The sequence below is a fragment of the Myotis myotis genome, unplaced genomic scaffold, assembly GCF_014108235.1.
Source record: "Myotis myotis isolate mMyoMyo1 unplaced genomic scaffold, mMyoMyo1.p scaffold_m19_p_1, whole genome shotgun sequence".
NCBI lineage: Eukaryota > Metazoa > Chordata > Mammalia > Chiroptera > Vespertilionidae > Myotis > Myotis myotis.
Genome location: NW_023416313.1, coordinates 207,051,932 through 207,078,255, shown reverse-complemented (window position 1 = coordinate 207,078,255; position 26,324 = coordinate 207,051,932). Strand labels below are relative to the sequence as shown.

The following is a 26,324-nucleotide window of genomic DNA, read 5'->3' as shown; positions in this document are numbered from 1 at the left end:
AGGTTATGAGCAAGAAGAAAGAGAAAATTCAGAAACAGTTTCAGCAGATCCAAACCAACCGTCCCTCTTTGAGGGAAAGAACTCAGAAAGGAAGCTTTGCTCAGTGGAATGTGTAGACGGAATCCTCCTCACCATGACCTGGCCACAGGGGTAGAACTGAGGGTCAACACTGCAAGGGACACACAGGCCCGCCACTCAAAGGCCAGCTGCCATAGATCCCAGGAGATGGCACTAACTGACCTGTTTAATTTTCCTAAAATAATGGAACCTGTGGCTTTTACAGTTTACAGTCTGGTTTTCCTCTCTTACCATGGCCCAGTCTTTCATTCCAGCCTCTTACTACTAATGCTCAAGTAAAACAGTACACCATTCAGGGAAGGGGTTTGAAGGCAGAGGGACCTAGGTTTGAGTACTAAGTGAGCAATTTACATCCTCATCTCTTTCCTCTTTGTCTTACCTTGAACAAACCACTCAACCTCTTGAGGGCACTTAGGAGCATGTAAATTGAATCATATCACTCATCTACTTAAAACATCCCCAAAGCTTTCTGTTGCTTTTAACATTAGATGCAAACTCCTTGCCTTGACCTTCAAGACCAGGGGTCCTCAAACTTTTTAAACAGGGGGCCAGTTCACTGTCCCTGAGACCATTGGAGGGCCGGACTATAGTTTTTTTTAAAAAAAAAAACTATGAACAAATTCCCATGCACACTGCACATATCTTATTTTGAAGTAAAAAAACAAAACGGGAACAAATACAATATTTGTATTTGCATGTGGCCCACGGGCCGTAGTTTGAGGACCCCTGTTCAAGACCCAGCTTTGCATGTGTCTCTTTTCTTACCATACCCCACACACACCCCTTCATTCTCCAGCCACACACAATTTCTTTCTATTCTGCAGACATACACTTACTATGTCCCCACCTTCATATTGGCCAACCCTCTGCCTGAATGGCTTCTCCCTGCATCTCCACAAGGTGGCTTCCATTCTTCATTCAGGTCTCAGCTCAATGGCCCCTCCTGGAGAGGCCTTCCTGACCACCTTCCTAACCTCACTCACAGAATGCTGGTGCCTTCTTCATATCATAGTCCAAGACAAATTATGCTGCTTATTTTTTGGCTTGCTAAATGCCTGTCTCCTATCTCTAAAATATAATCTGCCTTGCCCTAGCCGGTTTGGTTCAGTGGATAGAGCATCGGCCTGCAGACTTAAGGGGCCCGGATTCAATTCTCATCAAGGGTACTTAACTCTGGTTGCAGGCTTCTCCCCAGTTTGGGCCCTGGCTGGGGAGCATGCAGGAGGCAATCAATTGATGTGTTTCACTCACATATGTATTTTCTCTCTGTCTTTCCCTCTCACTTCCACTCTCTCTAAAAATCAATGGAAAAATATCCTCAGCTGAGGATTTTAAAAAAAAATTAAATATAAGTGTCTTGTTCAGAGGTTCATTTTCAGAATTACTGGGTAAATGTTATTGATACATTTGATTCCTCACCTCAAAAAGGTATAATACCTCTTTGGCAGGATTGTTGAGAGGATTAAATGAGAAAATGAACATAAATTGTTGACCAAGTGCCAGGGACACAGTTAAGTCTTTAAAAGTTTGGTTTTTTTTTCAGATGTAGAATGTCACATCCTACAATTTCAGCCACCTAAAATAGCTTTCCTCTACCCTGATAGGTCAAGATATTAAAATCTTTTTAAATGTTCTCTCTAAGTATGTGTCTCTAAGTTTTTCTGACCCAAGATTCCCTCTTCTGACCCATGTGCTTTGATACTTTTTTTATTAAACTAATCTAGAAAAGCAGCCAGTGATACTGATAGGACTACTAAGTTTTCTCTGATCCCAATATTTCATATATTATTTAAAGGACAACTGAGATCCATTAGTTTTCAAAAATTGGAGGAAGATGTCCAAGGAGATGCCTTTTGCTTACAGTAGCGCCTGCCTTCGATCTGGGTGTTTTCATGCATTCATCTTCCCATTCTCCTTTTTTCCAACTAAGGAGCAAGCTGGTATGACCCACTATTGTACATCAAGGCACAGAGAGGACTTGTCCAAAGCAAATAGCAAGAGGAAACAAAGACTAAGCAACAGCCTTATTTCTAGCTAGCCTAGTTACAAAGTGTAATTCCATGAGCCAACATATAATCCATTGGTAGTTTAATTATGGAATACCTGAATGCTGTATAATTATAGCTGTTTTTCATGAATGGCTGCCTCCTTGCAAAGTAAAACATCCAGCTATATAGTAACACCTGGAATCTGGAAGGATCACTAATTCATAGCAAGAATAACTAAACAGAGCAGCTGATTGTATCAGTGCCTTGTGTGAACTTTCTTAAAGTAGCCATTATGGCCGAAACCGGTTTGGCTCGGTGGGTAGAGCGTCAGCCTGCGGACTGAAGGGTCCCGGGTTCGATTCCGGTCAAGGGCATGTACCTGGGTTGCGGGCACATCCCCAGTAGGAGATGTGCAGGAGGCAGCTGATTGATGTTTCTCTCTCATCAATGTTTCTAACTCTCTATCTCTCTCCCTTCCTCTCTGTAAAAAATCAATATATTTTTAAAAAAGTAGCCATTATGAACAATTTGACAGATATCATTATAAGCATCCAGAAAACTTAATAATAATTTTGACCCAGATTACAATGCTGTCTCCTTTAAGTTAGAAACAATTTTCTAAAACATATATTTTTAAAGAATTTCTCATTTCAAGGCCAAAATAAGTAGAAAGCCATCTTGCAAAAAAAGAGGCAAAGATTGAGATAGAACAATTTTACCTACTTCAATGAAGTTTTCACTATTTATAAGACAATCAAATGCAAAATGTAATGATAATTATATTATTTTCTACACACTATTACTAACACATTAGAAAAAGTGAATTGTGATGACACTGACATTCCTTTTCCTGTCAGGAAAAAAAGAAACACTGACATTCACTCATGAAAACTACTAAAATTGCAAGTGAGTGAAAGTATTATTGCTCTCTCCATTTGCAGTGAGGATTGTGGCTTGCTTCATCAACTTTCTGGTACCTGCATGCCACAGTTTGGAAAGTCAAGCTTTATCACAAGCTTATAGCCACAAGAGTAAGTCACATGGTCTTGGCCTGGCAAATGGTTTAGTGGAAAAATAATATATTATCCTGTTCTATAAGACATATCAAGCCAGTTAGTCAATTATCAGTCTAGTCTATTCCCATGTCATCCCAAGATATATTTCTCACTTTTTCATTGCATTAAAGTTCCCAAACCAGGAAATACTCTTCAATGTACGATTATAGTTGTAAGAATATGTGAAATGTTTTAAATATTTGCTAAGCATTTGACGATATTCAATAAAACTTCCATAGATGTCTAAAGCAACATCATTTCACTGTTGTCAGATAATGAAGTTGAATGTGCCAGATAAAATGGAAACTCTAATGGATATGGCTCTAGGTGTGATTAAGATTCATATTTCAAAAATGTTCCCTTTATAACAGTTGCCTACTCCTAGCGAAGAGATTCATGATGCTTAAATGAATACATTACATCCTCTTAGAAAAAGGAAAAATATAAATGGAGCGAACAAAATACTATTTTATTGTTAAATAATTTCCTTTAATGCTTCCCGGCATGTGGTTTTATGCTAGATACACAGATGAAACACCAAGAAAAAGTGGATATATTAATCCTGATTTCAATTGATATTTTTTTAAATCACTATAATACCTTGTTCTAAGATAAGGTAGAAAAAACATCCTGTGTTACAAAAATATAATTTCTTACCTTCATTCTTCTTAACAACTAGCTTTTGGAAACCCTATATTACGTTAGCATAGATGCCACATTTAGGCTTCTACCTTCAATAAAATGTATTAATTCAGAACCAAACACAGAATATATACCTTTATGGTATCCATAAAGAGTGGTTATATGAATCATATCAAGATATCAAACCAGTTTCCTTGATAATAAAAATAAAATTGTTTTAAGCATGTGACAAGTAACTTGCAAGAAATATTTTATTTTAATCAACTAAAACGGTAGGAGCAAGTCAGGCTTATATATTTTATAAAATACATACAGGCATATCTTGGTCTAGTTACTGCATATATTTGAAAGCAATTTTATTTTTTAAATAAATTCATAATACGCTCTTTCATTAATTCAGGCTGACTTTTCCCTCTGGCTACCTGGAGTTGTAGCAAGTTACTACTTATAGTATTTTATTCTCCATATATATATGGAGACTCACCCTAGATTATTTTTCCATTGACTTTTAGGGAGAGTGGAAGAGAGAGGGAAAGATAGAGAGAAACATTGTGAGAGAAGCACATCTATTGTTTGCCTCCTGCATGAGCCCTGAACAGGGCCTACGCTGGGGAGGAGCCTGCAACCAAGGTACGTGACCTTGACTGGAATCGAAACCCAGGACCCCTGGTCCACAGACCGACACTATTCACTGAGCCAAACTGGCTAGGGCACAATAATTCTTAACAGAACCAGAATTCCTTAGCATTCATCTGAAGCATTGTTCTCAAACACATTGCCTAGAAAACTAACCTGTCCTTCAAGGCAAGACATTCTAATTAACTTCCCTGAACTGGCCTTAATTCTGTTAGAGCAATTTCCTTCAATTCTACTTAATTGAGGCAAAGGACTTCATTTTGAGTCAAATTAAGTCAAGGCGTTTTATTTAGATACAAGCAATTCTCCATGGATAAGTGTTTTTGCAATCCCAAACAACAATGGATTTAAAATAGTTTTATGTCCAAAGCTTCATAAAATTACCATATAATACAGGACCAGATGTAATATTTTCTGTAAAAGAAATTGAGTTGATTTTTTTTAAGGATAGGGTTAATTTTTTTTTTTTCCAATCTACATACAGTATCTGATGAACTGGTGAGTTTGAAGCATCTAGGCATTTATATTGAAACTATTAACAGTTAAGCTGTTTTAGCCAATTTAGCCATCCACGATCATGGACTATTGTGAAATCCTCTATGTTTCTCAAATGATCAGACCTATGGATCTGATACATAACTTTTGATCCCTAATAGTCTTACCTCTAATATACTAGTCTCATAATTTCTTTAAACATGGTTCAAATAGTTGTTTAACTATCCCTCATCAGAAACACTGGCTTGCTTTCACTTTAATAACAATGGATTAGAATCTGTGAAAATTATATTTTTACAATAAACAGTTATCTAGATGCCTATGAATTTGTCTCCCCAAGAGGATAAAAAAGAATAAAATAAAGGATGATTGTGAATATCAAGGCACATTCCTTAACTTACACATAACTGATAGAAGGTCAGTCTCATGGGGACAGTTCACAATAAAAAAGAGTCCCCTTCCCTCTGCTCTACCTGCCATGGCTCAACCACACTAGTCTTTTCTGTTCTTCAAACACACCATGTATACTCCTCGCACAAGTCATTGGCCTCTGCACAGAATGTTCTTTCCTTAAACCTTCCAAAGATGGGGTCCTTCTCATCATTCAAGTTTCATATGTCCAAAGTTCAAATGTCATTTTCTCATAAAGCCTTCCAGGACAGTTCTATCTAAACTTGTACTTCTGCCCTAGCTGGTTTGGCTCAGTGGGCACGTCAGCCTGTGGACTGAAGGGTCCCAGGTTTGATTTCGGTCAAGGGCACATGCCCAGGCTATGGGCTTGATCCCCAGTAGGGGACATGCAGGAGGCAGCCAATCAATGATTCTCTCTCATCACTGATGTTTCTATCTCTCTCTCCCTCTCCTTTTCTCTCTGAAATAAATAAAAATATATTTAAAAAATAAAGTTGTACTTCCTCCAACCTCTAAGCATTTATTTTACTCTGTTTACTTTTACTTGTTGCATTAGGCATTATCTGATACACATATGCATTTATATGTTCACAAACATCTCTCATGGGATGCCAGCCTCATAAGGATAGGGACAGTCTTGAATTCATTCAGCATTGCCTTAGGATAAGGACACATTTGTAATAACTCAATCAATAAAGGAAAAAATCTAAAAAAAAAAAAATTTAAAAAAAGAATAACACCAGAAGAATCTACATCAAATGGCAGAAGTGGAGGGAAGGTGGAGCTTCCTGTCTCTCTAGGGATAGACCACGGGGAGCGGGGAAGACCTGTTTGGGGAAGCACATTCATCAATCTCTTGGAAAAACTTGTAATAGTTCTGTGTCAGATTGTATAGAATCAATGATGCAATAGAGTTCCTTCTAAGAAATGTCTAAATAGTAGAAAATGTGTCAGAAGTGTAATGATGATCAATGAAGTGTAATTATTAATAGCTTGAAAAACTATTCATTCAAGCAATCATATATATGATTGCTTGAATGAATAGTTTTTCAAGCTTCCATTGGTCTTATAATTTGGAATCTTAGGTAGTGTAGTCTACTTCCAAAACATAATTTCTACAAGTACACCTCTCTTCTGGTCCTAGCCCAGGAATCGGGAAACTATGGTTCTTTTGGGCCAACTCTGGCCTGCTTCTTGTTTTAGTAAATGAAGTTGTGTTGGAACTCAGCCTTCCCCATAAGTTTAAATATCGACTATGGCTGCTTTGTATTAATACAATAGCAGAATTGAACTGTGACAGAGAATTTAGTTGTTGTGACAGAAATTATATGGCTCACAAGTCTAAAATATTTACTATCTGGACCTTTATAGAAACCACCAAGTCTCCAAGTCTTAATGGAAATACTCAATGATGGCGTTTACTCAATGTCGATGACTTTCATTTATGAGATAAATATTTAAGTAAGGGCTTCATTGTTTTCAGCTGAAGCAACATTCTCTCTAAAAGAGAGTCTGTTTGAAAGATAACCTGACTCCAAGCATATAACTTGTCATCAATAGAATTACTCACTGGTAGCACTTGGATCAATTACAATTAAACTATAAATTAAATGTTGATTTAGAAGGGAAAACTAAACCAACATGTAATCACATAAAAAGGTGATAAAATCCTCATCAATACACACTTGCCTGCAGGTAAGTGTGACATAAGCCATCAATCTGAATGAGGGTCCAAGTGAACTAGTTCTTTGTATAAAACAAGCTGAATGTAAGCACTCTAGAGGAGAATAATATGTGCCTTCGACTGTGGTGATAATAAAATCAGACACAAGTAAATATGTTGTTACCAAGAACAAAGTATACTTACACTACAAGGAAATGCTCTTCCATAAATACAAATACTATGTGAAATCTAGCTAAGATCCCTGAAGGGATGTTGTCAATTTCCCCTGACATTATTTTGAGTAAGAGCTGGCCATGAGGCTGAGACAGCCAAATAGCTCAGCATGTCAGCTCCCACTGCAGTGCCGCAAATCACAACAAAGGCAGGGACAAGACAAACCAATAATGGCTGCTCAATGGAAGAGTACATAAATTATTCTTTCCAGCAAGACATTGAAAAGTGGATTGGCCTGGCAGCCCGTAGGAATGACAGTCATTATAGCCACTGCAAGTGTTTAATTTTCACTTATTAGCTTGAAACCAATTTGCTCTTGTTCTATTCAAAGATCCTATGGAATTTGTTGGAAAAGACAGAGCTTTTCCTTTTAAATATTCTAATGGGACCCAACTGTTTTCCCATCATCCATTGACTTTGAAGGGTATTGATTTGATTCACTTTAGATGAGTGAGGGTGAACATAGAATAACGAATCAGAAACCAAGATGCTGCGCAGTGTTGTTCTAAAGGTGTTGATTGGTCAATTATTCCTGGAATGTTCTTTTATTTCCCCTCTTAGTTAGTCTAAGGGATTTCTTCATCAATGGTACATCAGTGCAATAATATCCAAATTCTGTTTTCCAGTTGCTGATGACCCACTAGATAAATCGATGGTAATTCAGACTCTTGAAGACTGAGGTTCAGTAAATCAGACTGGAACTTTGACCTTCCATCTACAATGGGGCACCCAGAGAAGATTATCCCTGCGAAAGGGAAGTGAAGATGTCCATGGCATAGGTATATGTGACTATTGATCACTTCCACTCAGGGCTAACTGATTTCACTAGCAAAATTATACCACGCATCGACTTCAGTCCCGTAAATATTGACTTCCAAAAGTAAAGCATGTTTCCACTGGGCCCCAAAGAATGACTTCCATAAGCAGTAACACATTTATAAAATGCAGCATTAAAAGTCTACCAAAATTAAGAACTGTCAGCCAAGTTCCATGTAAAAGCCATAGTATGTTTTAGTAAATACATGGTGGACAAAGATGCCACAAAACAAAACAAAATAAAAAAACCTTCTTTCTAGTAGTTAAAGTGTCCTCATCTGTAAAATTCAGATATTTCCTACTTTCAGGGCCAACTTCATAGGCATACAATCACCACAGTCACACAGAGCCCTGCGTGTTTGGGATTCAATGCTTTGCAGTCTTTGTCTTAAAATTCACAAGAATATTATCTTTGAATCTGTATTTTATAAGTGAAGTTCAATGGGAGCCTTGGCTCATAAGTGATCTTGCCTCCACTCCTTTTCCCTCCATCAGTTCAGCAGCTGCTGCTATGCAGTCATGGGTGCCAGGGCAGCTCTGCACTCACCCCATGAGTATCTTCACGCTTGAGGGAGCACATCAGATAGCAAAAAGAACAACATAAAAGAACAGCATGATGGTTCGATGTGAAAGAGAAAGACAGTAAAATAGAGGGAAAAAGCTTTTTTCCTGCTTTCTGAACAAACGGCTTGCATTTTCACTCTTTACTCAGGCCCACAAATCATGTATATAGTCCTGCCTATTGCATATCATTGTTTTGGGGAGATTATATATATATATATATATATATATATATATATATATATATATATATATATATATATATATATGTATTATTACTGTGCACAAAAATAAATGCTCATTAACTGTTGGCCCATTTGTGTTTTGTTTTTGTTGTTGTTTCTTCTGCATATATTTCATCATGGGCAAACCCATAAGTTCCTGTCACTTATACCACTCAACTATACAGGGAATAGTTTCACTCCCCTGGATTTAAACTGAACCCTGGGCCCCAGTGATTTGGTAGATGAAGATCCTCACTCTTAATAATGTGGCCTTACTTGGAATGAGTCAAATAGTTCTACATTAATTTCACACATAATTCTAAACCAGCTGCCACAAAACTCCTCCATGAAAACCCAAGAAGTTATCTTGGGTACACTCAGCTTCTTCAAACACTGACTCCTGTCCTGTCTCCTGTGAAGAATTTTACAGAAGAAGCATTCCCTTTGACAATTTGGAAAGGTTAGATGAGTACCCAGGAAGCCGGGGGAAACTGATGTTTCTACTGTTACAAGTTCAAATGATCAATGAGCAATTCAAGCTATGTGACACATGGGCCCTCAGAGTGTCTATGGGTTTTGGTGCCTGTTTAAAAATGCAGGAGTGGAAATCACATAGTTGTGAGCTAGGCTTCCATTCAGATATTTTTCTTCTTCATCCAATGCTGTCATAGCTATTACAACTAATAATGAAGGCTAAGAGAAATTGCCAGAGGACTGCGAGCTGATGAGTAGCAGAGCAGGTCTAACTGAACCTAAGATTTCTGTCCCTTCCACCTGCAGTGCTGCTACTTGTGTTGCTGGTTTGGTTTTGTGTTTCTGCTCCGAGTCATCTTCCTCATACTCTTTAGGACCATGTGAAGTTTCAGAGGCCAAATAAAAATAATACAGGAATGGGCATAGATGTCTATCTAGGGGCAGAGGGTGAGGCATAAAGCCTGCATAAAACTCACATACAGAACATCACCACACAAAAGTAATCTGTGCCTTAAGTGTCTCTCAGAACCACTACATTCAGGTTAAAGAAGGACCAGACTGCTTTCAAATCCAATTTCCTCATCTTAAATATTAGCCTTCGAATGCAGTACTATTTAGTAAGGGCTTCTAAAAACATATTTCTTTTTAGGAGTCAGACAAATGTCCTTATTATGGAAATCTATGCATTTTCATCTGATCTTCTGACATCTCCCCTTTGTAAATATGGAATAAGTTTCCTCTCACTAAGAAATTTGTATTCATTCATGCAGATTTCTCCGGTGGAACAAAGTTTCCAGTTATTAAATTTAATAATTATTGCCCAGCTGGTGTGGCTCACGGGTTGAGCATCTACCCATGAACCAAGAGGTCACAGGTTTGATTCCTGGTCAGGGTACATGCCCAAGTTGCAGGCTCAATCCCCAGTAGGGGGCACACAGGAAGCAGCCAATCTCATCAATGTTTCTATCTCTCTATCCCCTCTCCCTTCCTCTCTCTCTAAAAATCAATAAAAATTACAAAAATATTTATTTTATAAAAATAAAAATAGTGTTAAAAATAAAACATATAATTATTAAGTAACTCAATCAATGTGCATTAATGTGGGAAGATACAATGATGACTGGACATATAATGGGTCAGTCCAGAGACTGGTTCAGGTGATACATATGTGAGCAAATAGAACCACACAAATGGGATGAGCGTTCTGAAAGATGCACATTCAACTATAAGAACTTAGAGATGGACAAACCTAGACCTGCCTGGGGTAGGAGAGAAGGCTTCACATAAGTGCTGACTCCTGAGCTGTCATGAAAGACAAGTATCAGTTGACTAGGCAGATACAGGAAGGAAGGTTGCACAGTGCTTAACATGAAGCATGGACTCAGGAGCAGAGGTATGAGAGGGCCTGAGGAGTTGGGGTAAGCACAACTGTTTGCTACAACTATAGCACTAGAGTACAATGGGAAGAGACAAAAGACTGAGAATACCAACATCCCCAGGGAAAGGCCAGCAAGGCACTTGGGCACATGGAGGATGGCTCAATGATGATCAGCTATGATATTCTACTACCACCCTCTTTTTAGCATTGGTCTCTATGCCAGTATGGCAATTCCTAACTCAACCTCTCTCCATGCATCTCTCAATGCCAAGTACCTTTCAGTCACAGAACTAAATAGTGCCTTAGGGATTAGTGATGAACAAGAATGGGACACTAATATTCCTACAGAGCTGAGCTGAGGAAGCCTTGCTCTGGAAAGGTTAAAGTTACCCAAACTAAAGAAATAGGATTGATTAGTGACCAGAGGTAGCCCTGTTGGTGGGGACTACCACCAACTTGTCTGGGAGTAGTGAACTGGGTTCCCCTGAACATCAACACTTCAGTATTTGAGCAAAAGAGGAAATATGTGCTGTGGTGTGGAGCAGGGGCTTTGGGACCAAAAACAACGAAACTGAGGCTGGGCAAAGTACTTAGCATCATTAAGTCTCATTTCTAAAATGAGGATAATAACACCTACCTATTGTATAAATTGTGGTGATGGTTAAACAAATTGTGCAAACTGCTCACCCCAAGGGTCTGGCAAACAGAAAACAATCAGTCTTTGCTATTATTTTTGCTATCATTAGAAACCATATGAGAAGTTGATGTACTTAAGTAATAGCAAAGGTTTTCAAATTATGAATGTCCTGTGTATGAACTTACTTGGCAGCATCCATTTTTGCTGTGATGAAGCAGAAAAAGGGTCCAGGAAAAATTTGGGGAGGGGAAAGAATGGGGTAGTGTCTTTACTTAGCGTTCAATGTTTATGCTTTTGAAATGTTAAATGATATTCTCACCCTCTGTTTTCTATGGGTATGGAGGGGTGTGGATAATAAGTCATGAATAGGTACTCGGGCACTTTCCTAGTCATCAGGTTCATACAATGGTTAGCATTTCTGACAATAAGTAAGGTATTTTTTAATTAGTTCCTTTATCAAAAGGGAATTTGTTTGTAAATAACAATAAGTGAACAAACAGTGTAATATTCCAACTATTGACAGGTACACAATGTGAGTTTAATGTCTTTGTTTTTATGTGTTGTTGCTTTTTGGAGAATGAGAAGAATGGAGAGAGAGAGAGAGAGAGAGAGAGAGAGAGAGAGAGAGAGAGAGAGAGAAGATAAATATCAACCAGTTGCCTCCTGCTCTCACCCTGACGTGGACCAAACCTCAACATGGAAATGTGCCCTAACCGAGAATTGAACTGGCAACTTCTTGGTGCATGGGACAGTGCTGGGACTGAGCCACAGTGGCCAGGGCATATGAGTTTCAACTATTAATTTGTTCTCATGAAATTATGATAATCCTTATCTAACCATCCTAGTTCAATGGCTTCATCATATGGTCTTTATCTGTCTTCCTTTGTGATCTCTTTTTTCCGTAAGATCGGAAGATACAGAATTTTTCTACAGGAATTAAACACATTATGCTTAGGCCACTCCAGTACTAGCAGTTATCTGTGCCCTTTCTCTTGCCTTTGCCTATCTCACACACATTTGTCATCACCATCTGCTGCTTCTGCTCCTTCCATGCCTGCTGTCTCTGCTGCTCACGCCATCCCTCTCCTGTGGGCACCCTCATCTGGGTCAGGGGGTGGCTCCTTCCCTGCAGGTTCTGGGGAGGGAAGGAAGGAAAGGGCTTCCTGATATGCTGTCACAGAAAAATCACTCAGAAGAAGGAAACTGGCCGTCCTCTCTCCACTTTTAGTGTTTCTAATTTTCTCACTTTTTATTACCTCTCAAGCAGAGGGGCACCCTCAGTTTATTTCTTGAGATTTTACACTGCCCACACTTCGAGAGAACACCAATGTCATTTCTCTGTCATCTCTCAGATTTCAGAACTAAGTTTCTTTCTGTTTATATTGCTGCTGACCCCACACCCATGGATTTAGGTCATAATATCCTTTCTTATTTGGTACCTTTTAAATTAATTCTAATGAAAAAAAAAAAAAAAGTCTTGTGTCATCATTTGAAGATGGCTGGATTTAGGTGACAAGGAGTGCTTATTTGATTGAGAATCATAAAATGAAATTCATGGCCAGAACTTCGCTGGAGATCCAGACCAGAACTTGGCTGGAGATCCTGACTAGAGATCCTGGCTAGGCTGCTGATCAACTGAACGCTGTCTCTGTGTCATTCCTTCTTCGCCGACTCCATCCACACCTTTGGGGACCCCTGGACCTGCTGGGGTTGGACTCCAGCATCTGGCGCCCGAACAGGGACCCCTAGGTAAGCACCCCGCACTTGGGACGGATCAGACTCCACCGTAGGAAGAGGGTGGATAGTCTTCGCCGACTCTGTCCACACCTTTGGGAACCCCTGGAACAGGATTCCCCTAGGTAAGCCCGCCCCCATTGAGAACACCACACTCGGGACGGATAGGACTCCACCAGGGTACTGCAGACCCCCCTATAGAGGATAAGTAGGGTAAGAAGGTGGATAGTACAGAACTTAGATTGAGAAGATGTGCCATACTGAGTCCAAAGAAAGAAGACTGTATTGATCTTTAGATTAAGAAGATGTGCCATACTGAGTCTAAAGAAATAAGACTCTGTATTGATCTTTTAACACATATGCTTGCTAGCAGAGGAATTAAGGTTACTCCCAGTCAGACAGAATGTTTTATACAAGAAGTATGTCCATGCTTTTCTGAGGAAGGAAAGGTAAATGTAAAGGCATGGGAGGAGGTATGCCCAAGGAGCCTTATCCGTAACGCCACTGCAGCCTTTCCACCCAGGGAAAGTGCAGGATTGGCAAGCTCTCCCTGGGGTGATAGATCAGGACCAGGGTACTCAATCCTACTCTTAAAATGGATACAAGAGAGCATTTGGGGTTTTTCTTTTTAATGCCTGCTTTTAAAAAATAAAAAAGGGGGAATTTGCCGGAAGCCAGTCCATCCTTGCTGCTTGACACAGTCGCTGCAGGAAAGAAACATCTGCACAGCATATGTTTCAAGGGACCTGGCGTATATAGCATACTGTTCTTAATATGTTTGCTCCCCTTAGCCCTGTGTGTTTTAACCAAGGTCACCTCTCTGAGAAAGGTTGTTTCCCCAGGTAGGGATTTTTCCCTGAAGTCAGGGAGGGGATAAAACTCCTTAACTAAGTGCCAGGCGGGTAGTTAATCACTTTAACTACAAACAATCACACTTAAGCTACATAATCTTTACTCCCTGGAATGGAGATAAGAAACGCCCTAACCTTTGCAATAGAAATTGACAGGATTAAAATCAACTGGTATAAATACGGATGTAACAAGACAATAAATGCCAGAACTTTGCTGGAGATCCAGACCAGAACTTGGCTGGAGATCCTGGCTAGAGATCCTGGCTAGGCTGCTGATCAACTGAAAAAAAAAAAAAAAAAAAAAAAGAAATTCATGAAGACTCATGCCTGCCACTCATCATTATGCAATGCACTTGGCTTCCACAAGCCTTGGTTTCCCTCTTTTTTATGTGTTGATGTTTTAAAATATGCTTCCCTGGGCCTAATTGGGGGATCCTGAGCTCATAACCTTTCAAAGACTTTGCTTCAGGGGATGTGATCTCTCTTATATTTTGTGTCTTTTGGAACACATATGCCTTGTAACAATTTTTACTGCAATATAATTTCAGCCATTCAGGAAGGTGGACATTCATTATTATAACCAAACCCCACACCTCTTGCTTCCATCTCCTGAAAGCCTCTCTTACTTCCCATTCCCTAAGCAGGGCCCTTCCTGGAGCCACCAGGGACACTGTGACAAAGGGTTGACTTAAGGCCTGGGTGTGACAGAATAGTTTTTTGTATACAGATTTTATATAATCAGACTTATTCTGAAACAACGTCATTTTTAGAAGGGAAATGTATCCATCCCTCTTAAGGTTCATTTACCTGACTTCTAATAAATTGATGTAGAAAGCTTTAGGATTTTAGTCACTTAATAGAACAATCATTAAATTACCCCATTTCTTTTAGAAGCAACATCCTCCGATCTCTACATTTTCTTCTGAAAATTGATTTTAAAATTGAGAAAAACTATATTTTTTGAGATGCTCTGAATAAGTATGGAAACTTGCACTTTGTGAGTAATTGTTCCAGAAATCTAGAATTTCACATTAAAATCTTCTCTTCTATGACAGGTAGATGAAACCTGCTGAGATTATATATATATATATATATATATATATATATATATATATATATATAGCATAATGAAAAGAAAGTATATCCATTGATGCATTTATCTTGTCAGCAAACAAATGGAGTGTTTGGGTTGATAATGTTACTTGCATAAAGTGGTCCTTCCTAATTCTCAAAATATAAACTCTGCCTAATAACTAATACTAATGGAATGCTTCGCCTTGCAAATCTTACTGTGGTAATTAAGACAAAAAAATGGATTGAAGTAAAACAGAGACACCATTTATACACAAAATGACAGCTGTTGCAGAGAGAACTGGAACACAGTCTGTGGCTCCAGGCAGGGGGCCAGGGGATGAGGGCAAGTCAAATAAGAAAAAGAGAAATCAGGGAAAAGACCTGGGTAAGCAGATCAGTGTTCAGAGCCTCATACATACATTGTGAAAAAAAGAAACCCTATGTTGAATTGAATGTTGGAATGAACCACCCCTGAACAAAATCTATACGGGACTCATCTGGATTTTAGAAATGATGCATGCATATGAAATCCAACTTCTACAGAAGAAACAGAAAATGGGGAAAATGAGGCAAGAGATACGCAATGAGGATTTATACTACATTTCCCTTGGAAATACATTGTATAAATCCCTAAAACTGCCCAGCCAGTGTGGCTCAATGGTTGAGGATAGATCTATGAACCAGAAGATCCTGGTTTGATCCTGGATTGGTCCCCAGTAGGGAGCATGCAGGAGGCAGCTAATCAATGATTCTCTCTCATCATTGATGTTTCTATCTCTGTCTCCCTTTCCCTTTCTCTCTAAAATCAATACAAAAAAAATATATTTTAAAAAATCCCTTAAACTGATGTCAACACCTGGAACCCAGCTAACCCTCAGTAAATGTTTTTGGAATGAGTGCATGAAGAATGAGGAAGAATGATAACATGTATATTTACTGATTATCATTCATATTCCCTCATAAAATTTTCTGATTCTAACCAAAACTTGGCCAAACAGACTTCATGAAAAATCTTTGTTGGTATAAGATCCCTCCTTTTACAAAGAAATTAATTCTTTCATATTATTAGGGATAAGAGAATAAATCTACTCTTCAGTTAATGTTCCTCCTTTAAGAATGACAACAAGACAAAAAAGTTGTAATTTATATTTTTGGGGCTAGTACCTCTTGGGTTGATTATAAGAGTATTTGCATAAATAATAAATTAAGGTAGAGGAATGGGTAGATTTCATTAATGCATTGATTTCATCATTTATTTATTGAGCATATACTATATCCAAGGCAGCTTCAGGTCATAAAAATCATGCAGTGGCAGACATAACATAAAAATTTTAGGCTGTGCTGACATAAGACACCACTATGTGTGTGCATATATTGACAGGCTGTATAAGTAGGACTAGTAAGTACAGTGGCTTGACTGTGATTGGCAAACAGTTCTAGGAACCTATACATCGCCTCTCTACCTGGTACTTTACAATAGATCATGCATCCGTTGGCAAAGTGTTTGCCTATTTTACTATGTTCAGACACATTTTACTCCTTTATTTAGTAGTCTTTCCTGGTATTCAATAACTCTGTTAACTGTGCTTATTATATCTATAGTATTTGTGAGGTCTTATATCTTTAACCTCAATCCATTTTCTCCTTCCTCTCTGCTATTTCCTCTGCTCTTCCTCCCATGAGAAGAAACATGCTGTCTTTTGGAAGCTGCTTATTTATAATTTAACTAGAGGCCCTGGGACCCCTCGGGAGATAATGACCTACTGCTTAGGCCTTTTCCCGGGTGGCAGAGGGCAGGCCCAATCCCTAGGTGCAGCCCCTGGTCGGGCTCAGAGCAGGGCCGATTATGGAGCTGGGGTGCTGCCCCCTGTAATGCACAGAGCAGGGCGGATCTGGAGGTTGTGATGCCACCCCTAGTCACGCTCAGGGTATGGACGATTGGGGGGTTGGGGCACCGGCCCCATCACACTCAAGGCAGCGTCGATAGGGAAGTTGCGGCGCCACCCCCTGTCACGCACAGAGCAGGGCGGATCAGAGGGTTGGGGCACTGCCCCCTGTCAAGCACAGAGCAGGGCCCATCAGGGGGGTTGGGGCACCGCCCCTCATCACACACAGAGCAGGGCGGATCAGGGGTTTGGGGCGCCGCCACTGTCACACTCAGGGCAGGGCCGATGGGGAGGTTATGGCTCTACCCCGTCACACACAGAGCAGAGCCCGGGGGGGGGGGGGGAGGGGTTGGGGTGCCACCCTCTATCACCCACAGAGCAGGGCCGATCAGGGGGTTAGGGCACTGCACCCTGTCACACACAGAGCCGCAGGGTGATCAGGGGGTTTGGGCGCTGCCCCCTGTCATGCTGATCCAGTGCCGGGAGGCATATTACCCTTTTACTATATAGAATAGAGGCCTGGTGCATGGGTGGGGGCTGGCTGGTTTGCCCTGAAGGGTGTCCTGGATCAGGGTGGGAGTCCCCACTGAGGTGCCTGGCCAGTCCGGGTGAGGGGCTGAGGGCGGTTTTCAGGCTGACGGGTGACTGAAGCTCCCAACCGCTCCTTATTTTCTTTTTTTTTATTTTTTATTGTGGGCCAGCTTTAGCTCTGAGGCCTCGGATGCTGAAAACAGGTTTCTGGCCTTTGTTTACCGTCTGTATTTGATACAATGTTGCGGTCTGGCTGGCTGAAGCCTGGCTGAGTAAAGCAGGTTTCTGGGGTTTTGTTTAGCTTCTATATTTGCAACATAGTTGCTTAGAGTTGCAGCTGAGAGGCCGGCAAGTCAGGCGGGGAACGTTGGAGTCCTCTGTCACTGAAGCAAGCAAGCCTCCCTGTTCGCATCAGCTGCCTGGCCGCCAGCTGCCATCTTGGCTGGCAGTTAATTTGCATATCTCCCTGATTAGCCAATGGGAAGAGTAGTGGAGTGACACCAATTTGCATGTTTCTCTTTTACTAGTGTAGATACTTCAATCTTATTTCTCATCTACAATTTAATTGGATACTTAATCCCAATCCCTCTATCCTTTCTAAAATCCAGATTAATTATAAATGTTGAAGTACCTTTCTGGGTGAACTTTTCCATGCCAGCAGCTCACTGTACACAAGAGAAGCAAACCAAAAGGTGATACATTTGCGTTCTAAAGCACAAAACCATTTTGAAATCACAGAAAGAGTGGCCTTACCTAACGTGACTGAAGGAAAATTTTTTCCGGTTAGCCTCTCTTTTAACCTGTTCTCAAAGGACATTCTCTGAAACTGAGATGAATGGTACTGTAGTTCTAACTTCTGAATGGTCCTTAATTTTCCACTTCTCTGGGCATCACATATGGATCTGATAAAGACTAAGCCACAAACCTTTGTATGCCATATCTATAATTTCAATTACCCAAAGGTCCAGATATAAATTTCTTAATATATTTACTCATCATGCTATGCTTCAACAAACTCACTGAAACCAAAATACAAGATCTCATAAGAAGAGAATTACTCTTTTATCCTCCTTTTCACCATAGTCTGCATGAATTTGATGATTTTTAAAACCATGCAGGAATTTGTCAAGGAAGCTGAATAGACAGTAATGTTCTCTCCCCAAAGTCTACACCCTTGCCACAAAAAACTCTTATTTTTCTGACTCTATTTTATTTTAATTCCTGTTTAAAGTATGCAAAGTTGATATCAGAAAATATTAAAGTCACCAATATATTATATAATCATATCTGTGCATTTTAAAAATAATATTTTCATTTTAGAACACTAATAAACTTTTATTAAATTGATATCAGGGTTCCAAACACAGAGGAACTCATGAAGTCAAAATATTTTTATGAGTTTTGCCATTCTTTTTGTTTGTTTTGCTTTGTTTTAATCCTGACCCAAGGATATTTTTTCCACTGATTTTTAGAGAGAGGGGAAGTGAGGGGGAGAGACACAAAGAGAGAAACAGGGCCTTGCAACTGAGATACATGCCCTTGACCGGAATCGAACCCAGGATCCTTCAGTCAAAGAGCCAACACTCTATCCACTCAGCCAAACTGGCCAGGCCATGACTTCTGTGTTATAACATCAGTATATTTATCATAATGCTCTGGGAGGGGGGAAAATCCAAACATTACCCAAAGATTGTCTTATCAATAGTCTTATTGATAATGTTATTGATGCAGAAGCCAATGCAACCCTGATGACCTTGAAAAGAGTTTATCATTGCTCTGAGTAGGTGGCCAGAGAAACTGAGGATGCTCATTTCATAGCCATCTATTCAACTACCAGGTATGGTTCAGGATTATATAGCCATCCATACCTGAACAGTTCTCAAAAGGTCCTCTTTTTTGGCTGCAATATGATGACAGTGTTGACCGTCACCATCCTCATCACTACCACACATTTAGCATTTGTTATGGTCTAGGTTCTATTCTTACTCAAAGAGGTAAATACAATAATCATGCCCATTTACAGCTGAGGAAACTGAAAGTTGAAGTAAACTGTCCAAGGACACATACTACATTAGCGGTATTAGAAAAAGGTGAACTCAGGCTACTTGGCTCAAGAAACAGGAATATAGGAGGATGATCACACAAAGATACTATAATATATTGTCAATTTTCTATTACACTCATATTTAATAAAAAGGATTTACATATAAAATGCTGCTATAGTAGACTTCTAGTAAAAGATTTCTGGTATAAGTGGTCACTGAAGTTTTGAATGACAATAGTTCCTACTTATATTTAAAGAAGTGAAGGGGTTGAAGAAAAACATCTATGGGTGACATTGGGCTCTCGTTTGAATTTGTGAAGCAACATTTTGAAGAGCTATTTTGAGAAAATAAATAAAAAGTTTTATAATAAAACATATTTGGCTAGGATGAGGAAAAGCAAACATTCATATATTTCTGGTAGAAACTGAAATCTGCACAGCCTCTTTGGAGTGCAATTTGGTAATATTTATCAATATTTGTGATACACTTATCTGTTGACCTAGCAATTTCACTTTTAAAGATTTATCTAATAGGTAATGCTGTACATACATGCAAAGACTAATGAAGAAAATATTTATTTTCTTAGTTTTAGTAGTAGTTAAAAGCTGAGAGAAATATAATTTTATGTTAGTAGTGCGCTGATTTAATCAAATATGATATCTTCATGAAATGCAATATTATGTAGCCACTAAAAATAATAAAGTAGAGCTTTATATTATTCATGAAATAGCCCTTAAGATATTTTAAGTAAAAAAAAAAAAAAGTAAGATTCAGAAAAATGTGTTAACATTGTGTCAAGAAGTAGAGGAAGAAAAAGGGGGATATGGTAATAACTATATGTTGTATACTCACAAATTAACTCTGAAGAATATTTTTAAAAAATCATAATTTTGGTTGCCTCCAAAAAAAAAAGAATTTAGGGACTGAGATTAGGAATAAGAGGGAGAAGTTTTACAAGTTTGCCTTTGGTTAAATGTATAATTTTTAACTACTTAAAAATAAAATAAAGCCATTCTGAATTAATATTTATTTAGAAGAAACTAATATAACTAATATAATATTATATACCAACTATACATGCATACATACATACATAAGAGTTCACTAGGAAGCATCTTATTATACTCAAATCTGGCTATTATTGATATTATCAATAAACTTACATTTGAGGTGTTTTATACATTACAAGAAATATAAAGCTTTCCAAAGAGAAGTAAAATTATATACTACCTTTTTGAAATCAGGTTTTAAAAGCTAAAGTGGAACATAACCATTTAGTGTGGAAATAGAAAGTCTTAGGTGTGATGTTGGTAGTTTGTTGGTAACATTATATATAAGATCCTGTTTAACAATTTTCCATCTCCAATAAAACTCTACTAAGAGAAGTTATATGGCTGACAGTTATTCAAATCTTGGAATGGATACCAAAGAAGGTTCTATAATTTCCTTCCCAGAAGAGTTTTAATATAGAAGAAGTCAACTTCCCTGGTTGATCTGAGGTGTTTCTGCGTTTAAGGACAATTCAACTCTGGAATTTCTAGGTAAACCAAAACTAAAGAGAAAGTCACATATTCTGGTACCATAGAGATGGAAGATGGAGAAAAAGACAAAGAAGAAACCAAAATTCTTGTGTAGTAAGTAAACTGCAGTTCATCAAGCTATTCCTAAATTCAACAAGAACCCCGCTATGATGCTAACTTTGCCAAAACACTAGAAATTGAGCATACTAAGAAACTAAAGACAGAAAAGCTAAGGAAAAACTAGACACTAGGTAAGCAGGTGCAAGAGAAGGATTATTTAGTTCATACTGGTAGTCTTGAGAGGTATGATGTGAAAAATCATATCCTTTGATGTTAGTTTCATATAGCTCATATTATTATGTGTCTCTATAGTGATTCAAAGATAATAGAGTCTACAGGAAGTGGACAAGATTACCAAAGCTGTTTTCAGACACAGATGACTACATGGTGGCACTTGAGAATGTTAAGTGTTAAGGTCAGTGTTTTTATTTTATTTTTGTATGACACTCTATTTCCTTTCTCCTCTATGTCTAAGAAGAAAAAAAAAATGAACCTTGTCACAGATAAATTAGGAAGGCTTCAAGTTCAAAGTAATTAAGGAGGTTCTACATATCCCTAAATAATCGGACATAAACACAAACTCATAATTTCCATGTGATACATACACCCTGTTTTTTTGTTTTTTTGTTTTTTTGTAAGATTGAGAAAATGGCCATACACTGAGGAATATTAATTAAGAGTATGGAAAGATTGTGAAAAAGGGGAAATTGATATTCATTAATATGTGTTCATTATATTCATTCATGCTATACTCATTTAATTAAAATGAGTTCACTGTACTCATTCAAACCATACTGCACACAGCTTGAAAGGGAAAGAATAAAGTAGGGGCTAGAAAATCATGGGGCAAGGTCACAGTCAGACAAGGGAAGAGAAAACAAACCATTTTACAGACTTTCAACTTAAGCAAACACCCATGAGACCAACAAGAAGTTCATACTTGTTTTCAGAATTGCATGCCTCCTAGGGCACTGCCCACCTCAGAACCAAAGGAACAGGTGATATCCTCCAGAAACTCTCCAGAAAGCAGCCCTTTTTTCTTTAGCAGTGTCCCAGGTCTCCCTGGAGTTCAATCACCATGGTGACTGCCAATGCTGCTGCTCTCTTGCCATTTAAAAGTTCTAAGCTGGAAATTTCCTATTACACATTTCTAAATATTCTTACCAGAGGAATCAAATCCAACAACATCCCTGATTCAACCAAAGACCTCAATTTGCACACTTCTAATATATGTTTGGTATTAGTAGCCAGAGAAGAATGTATAGTGTGGTATGCCTGGAGGATTTGGTAAGCAGCAGTAGTGAAGTTTGGAACGAATAATAATAAGTATATCATAGATATTATGGAGAAAGACAAAGTATGGGGGGGAAAGAAGGGAGAAAAGCAGAGAAGCTGATTAGAAAAGTGTTTCTGCTGCTTGGAAAGCCTTAGTGGGCACATAGCTGGGCCGTAGTCACAGACAGGGCCAGCCCACAAAGTCAACGGAGGAGGCCTTTGCCTCAAGGCCGCTGCCGTCTGTCATGGCCAGTTGCTTACTCTTCATGCTGTAACGTCATCCTTCTTTCCCATGCTCTTCTCTCCATTAAAAAAGACTGGCACACAAACTCTTGAAAACAGCCATTTACATGAACAAACAGCATTTTGCAGCAGATAAACAGGGGAAAAACAGATGATGTCATTCAGTGTTTTACCTGACTTTCTGGAGGACGGGCATTCAAATAAAAACTACTGGAAAAGTTCATGAACCTATATTCAAACTTGGTTAAAGCTTAATTCAGTATGTCCCTTCCAGGGAAAAAGCAGCAGTGCTGTAAAACGTAAGCTATAACACCCTGTGACTTCTATTAAAAGGACAGCTGGAGACAAAGCCGAGGGTAAGAGAAAATCCTCTCCTACTTGAATTTAGGCTGCGAAGCGATCTTATTTCTTGAACTCTCACAATGAAACATGACATATGAGGAAAGGTATGCATACCTCTTCTAAACAACTTGAGATTCTGTAACAGGTTGAACTATGAATTCTAATGAGTCCATGAGAAGAGAATTAAGAGTTCTAATCACCTGTACCTGTTTTCTCTCATAATTTAGTTGCATAGTTTTTCAAACTTTTCCACTCAAGTGCAAATAATGGCAGGAATACACAATAAAAAGGATATCTGAATTTTTACATTTGCTCTTAAAATACAAATTAAATGAGATTCATGCTTATTTGCATTCTTCTGTATACTATGTCACTTTGGGGTCAATTCAAGTTTTCAGACCAAATCAACAATTAAAATTGACTTCAAGAACATGTATCCTTTACTTTGTGACTCTACAATATGACCCTGGTTATACGTACATACCTCAACATTAAAGGTCTTACATTAGTTTAAAGGACTCGTGTCTCATTTTATTTCATTTCCATTCAACCACTCAAACAGTGGACACTATGGATTCGTTCCCTGGTGCTTTCAGAAACAGTAACTTCCTGAGAATGTTAAAGGCTTATAATGAGAATTCAATATTGATTTTCAAAGTCCAATCTCGGCTCTTTACCTAAATATTGCATTAACACCAGTTATACACTTTCTACACTGTCATCAAAGTTGGGAATACATCTTTGCTGACATAGTTCCTCCTAGGGCTGCTTTCGGTGGCTCTGAATAGAAAATTCAGGTCCAGAAAACCTGCTGGTATCTGTGTTCTAGAGAAGAGTCACTATCTCCCTGAGAGAAAGAACTCTGGAACTTGTCTAATGATGATTTCCATGGCTGATCTGATGGAATCTGTTGAATGAATTGCAAGATAAAGTGTGGCTAGAGCACAAAACCAAGATCTGATATCCTGATCAAATAACTCCATCAGTTGTCTATTCTGCATATAAGTCTCTGAAGATGTCAGATTCAACATTGGATGAGTTTATTTTACCCTCATGCTCCCCTCCCAGCTTATTTCCTTCTGGAAACTAATGCAAAAGGAAAAGAGAAAGCTTGCTGTAGATATGCTATAATTTTTAAGAAACCAGACACAAATGACTACATATTATAATATTCCATTTATACGAAGTGTTTAGAAAAGGCAAATTTATAAATACAAAAGCAGTTCTATAATTGTCAAAGGCTAAGGGTAGAAGTAGGGATTAGCTGCAAATTGACTTAAGGGAGATTTGAGGGGAACTATAAAAATGTTCTAAAAATGCTATCATGGTGATGTTGGACAACTCTATAAATGTAATAAAAGTCATTGAATTGTAGGCTTGTAATTGATGAATTTTGTGGTATGAAAATCATACCTCAATAAAGCTGCTTTAAGAAGAGAAAATTCTCCAAAAGTCTTTGGAGAAAAAGAATGTTTCAATTAGGCTTTTAATGATCTAAATACCATGAGGAATGTCTGGCTAATTAGAAACATTTTAAAAACAGCAAAAAAGGACATTGCTTAATTTAACTGAAAGTGACAGTAAAACAAGCATAAAGCATTCTGCTTTAGGAAGTGGTTGTACCTAGATTCTTTTTTACATTTCTTCATTTTTGTTAATTTATATGGAACACTTGCAAAAGAAAAAAAGTGGATACGGATTTATTACTTTGTCATCCTGAAAATATATCTCCCCAAAAAGGTTAAACTAGTTAGCACTTGTAAAATATTTAATTTGATGGAATATACAAGTAAATGAAATGTAGAAGTTGAGTTATTTCCTTTACTGAGTTTTTTTCTTATAAAAAGACCCAAGCATAGAAAGAAGCGAACAATGTAGAGATGATGCTGAGACTTATGTGTGGTAAATTCTCAACCAATCCAATTTTCTCCTCCTGGGACAACAGGAAGACTACATTTCCCAGCTTCCTTTGCATTTAGGAAGAAGTCATGTCTGACAAATAAAATATGTGCAGAACTGATGTACGTCACTTCTAGGCAAGGCAATATGACATACTGCATAACCATCGAAGATCACTCTTCCCTATGGATGCAACTGGAAGTAAAGATCTCCAAGGTGGTGGGCCCAGCTCATAAAAGAATTACTTCTTTGAAGAAAGCTGACCAGAAGACCTCCCCAATTTGCATTAGACTTTGCCTGAATAAGAAATAAACGTTCTTTTGTTGAACCATTGAAATTTTGGGATGTTTGTTACAGCTCATCACCCTAATTACCCTAGTTAGTAAGTTATTTAACTACTGTAACTAATATAATATGTTATAGGACTCAAAGCATATTCATTTCTTCCTTTTATCATGTAGGCCTATCCTTTCCCTCATACTCATCTTTCTCTTTCTCTTCCTATTCCCCTACCTCATTGACTCCAGTTACTGCTCATTTCTAGGCAGAGGCAGAAATGCATGAACAGTGTTCAGCCTTCACTATATCATGACCCTTGTTCAAGAACTGAACTGCTTGAATGGGATAAAGTAAAAATAATAGGCTGCAATTCTTCATTCTGAAGAGCCAGAATGTGTCTCAAGCCTTCAGTTAAAATGTTGCATTATCACCCAGAACTATGTTTTGCCCATCCTCCTATAGAGCAGACACAAAACCTAAAGCAAAACAAACAAACAAACAAACAAACAAACAAAAACCCTACGGTGATAAATGCCAGAAAAGAAATGTCAGAGTTGGCAGCCACCTTCTGGGTCATGAACTTTGTTTTTATTTTCTGAAGCTTTTTGTAGTGGAGAAGTGCATTTTGGTTGCTCTAAGGCTTTTTGCATGATCCTCCCCCCCCCACACCCCAGGGTTTTTTCTCCCTGAACAACAAATTACCATTTCAATTCTTTTTCAAGTTATTTCATTATCAGGTGCCCTTTCCTCCTTTTCTGCATATAGAGCAAATGCAAGGAAAGAAGATAGGACCTGACCCAATTCAGAAACCACACCCACGGCCCTTGCCATCACCCCAGTTCCCCCCATTCCATAGTCAAAAAATAAAATAATTCAAATCAAAAACAGCTCATAAAACAGTAAACAAAATAAAGTCAGTTTTTCTTTGCTTTTTTAAAGAACAAAATGAAACTTGAGGGAAAACTTACTGGAGTTACAGTTTATCCTGATACAGTCTAGATGGGGAAAAATAAATGAAAGATGAAATTGCATCCTTCAAGGTAACAGCTGCAGACATCCAAAAACAATCAGTCCACCCTTCCGGGGACAGACACACGCAAGAAATGTGGCCATTTTATATAAATACAGTATGCACAGTTTAAGGGTGGGTGTATATGTACAGTATATTATTTAGTAAAGTTGGATACATATATATATACACACACACACATATATATATACACATATGTATAGAGATATATACTGGTATACATATATATCCACAATAGACATTGAGTATGTGTTTCCCCCCAA

The 26,324-nt window shown here is 38.4% G+C and overlaps 1 protein-coding gene across 4 annotated transcripts in view; it reads right to left on the bottom strand.

Annotated features, from left to right (window-relative positions):
• The window catches only part of NRXN3 (neurexin 3), a 1,487,454-nt gene that overhangs the window by 948,889 nt on the left and 512,241 nt on the right, over window positions 1-26,324 (bottom strand). For all 4 annotated transcript variants that reach the window (XM_036314379.1, XM_036314362.1, XM_036314372.1 and 1 more), the window contains one exon: window positions 26,000-26,026. In XM_036314379.1, the coding sequence (XP_036170272.1) occupies window positions 26,000-26,026 (27 nt within the window). The remainder of the gene's footprint in view (window positions 1-25,999; window positions 26,027-26,324) is intronic.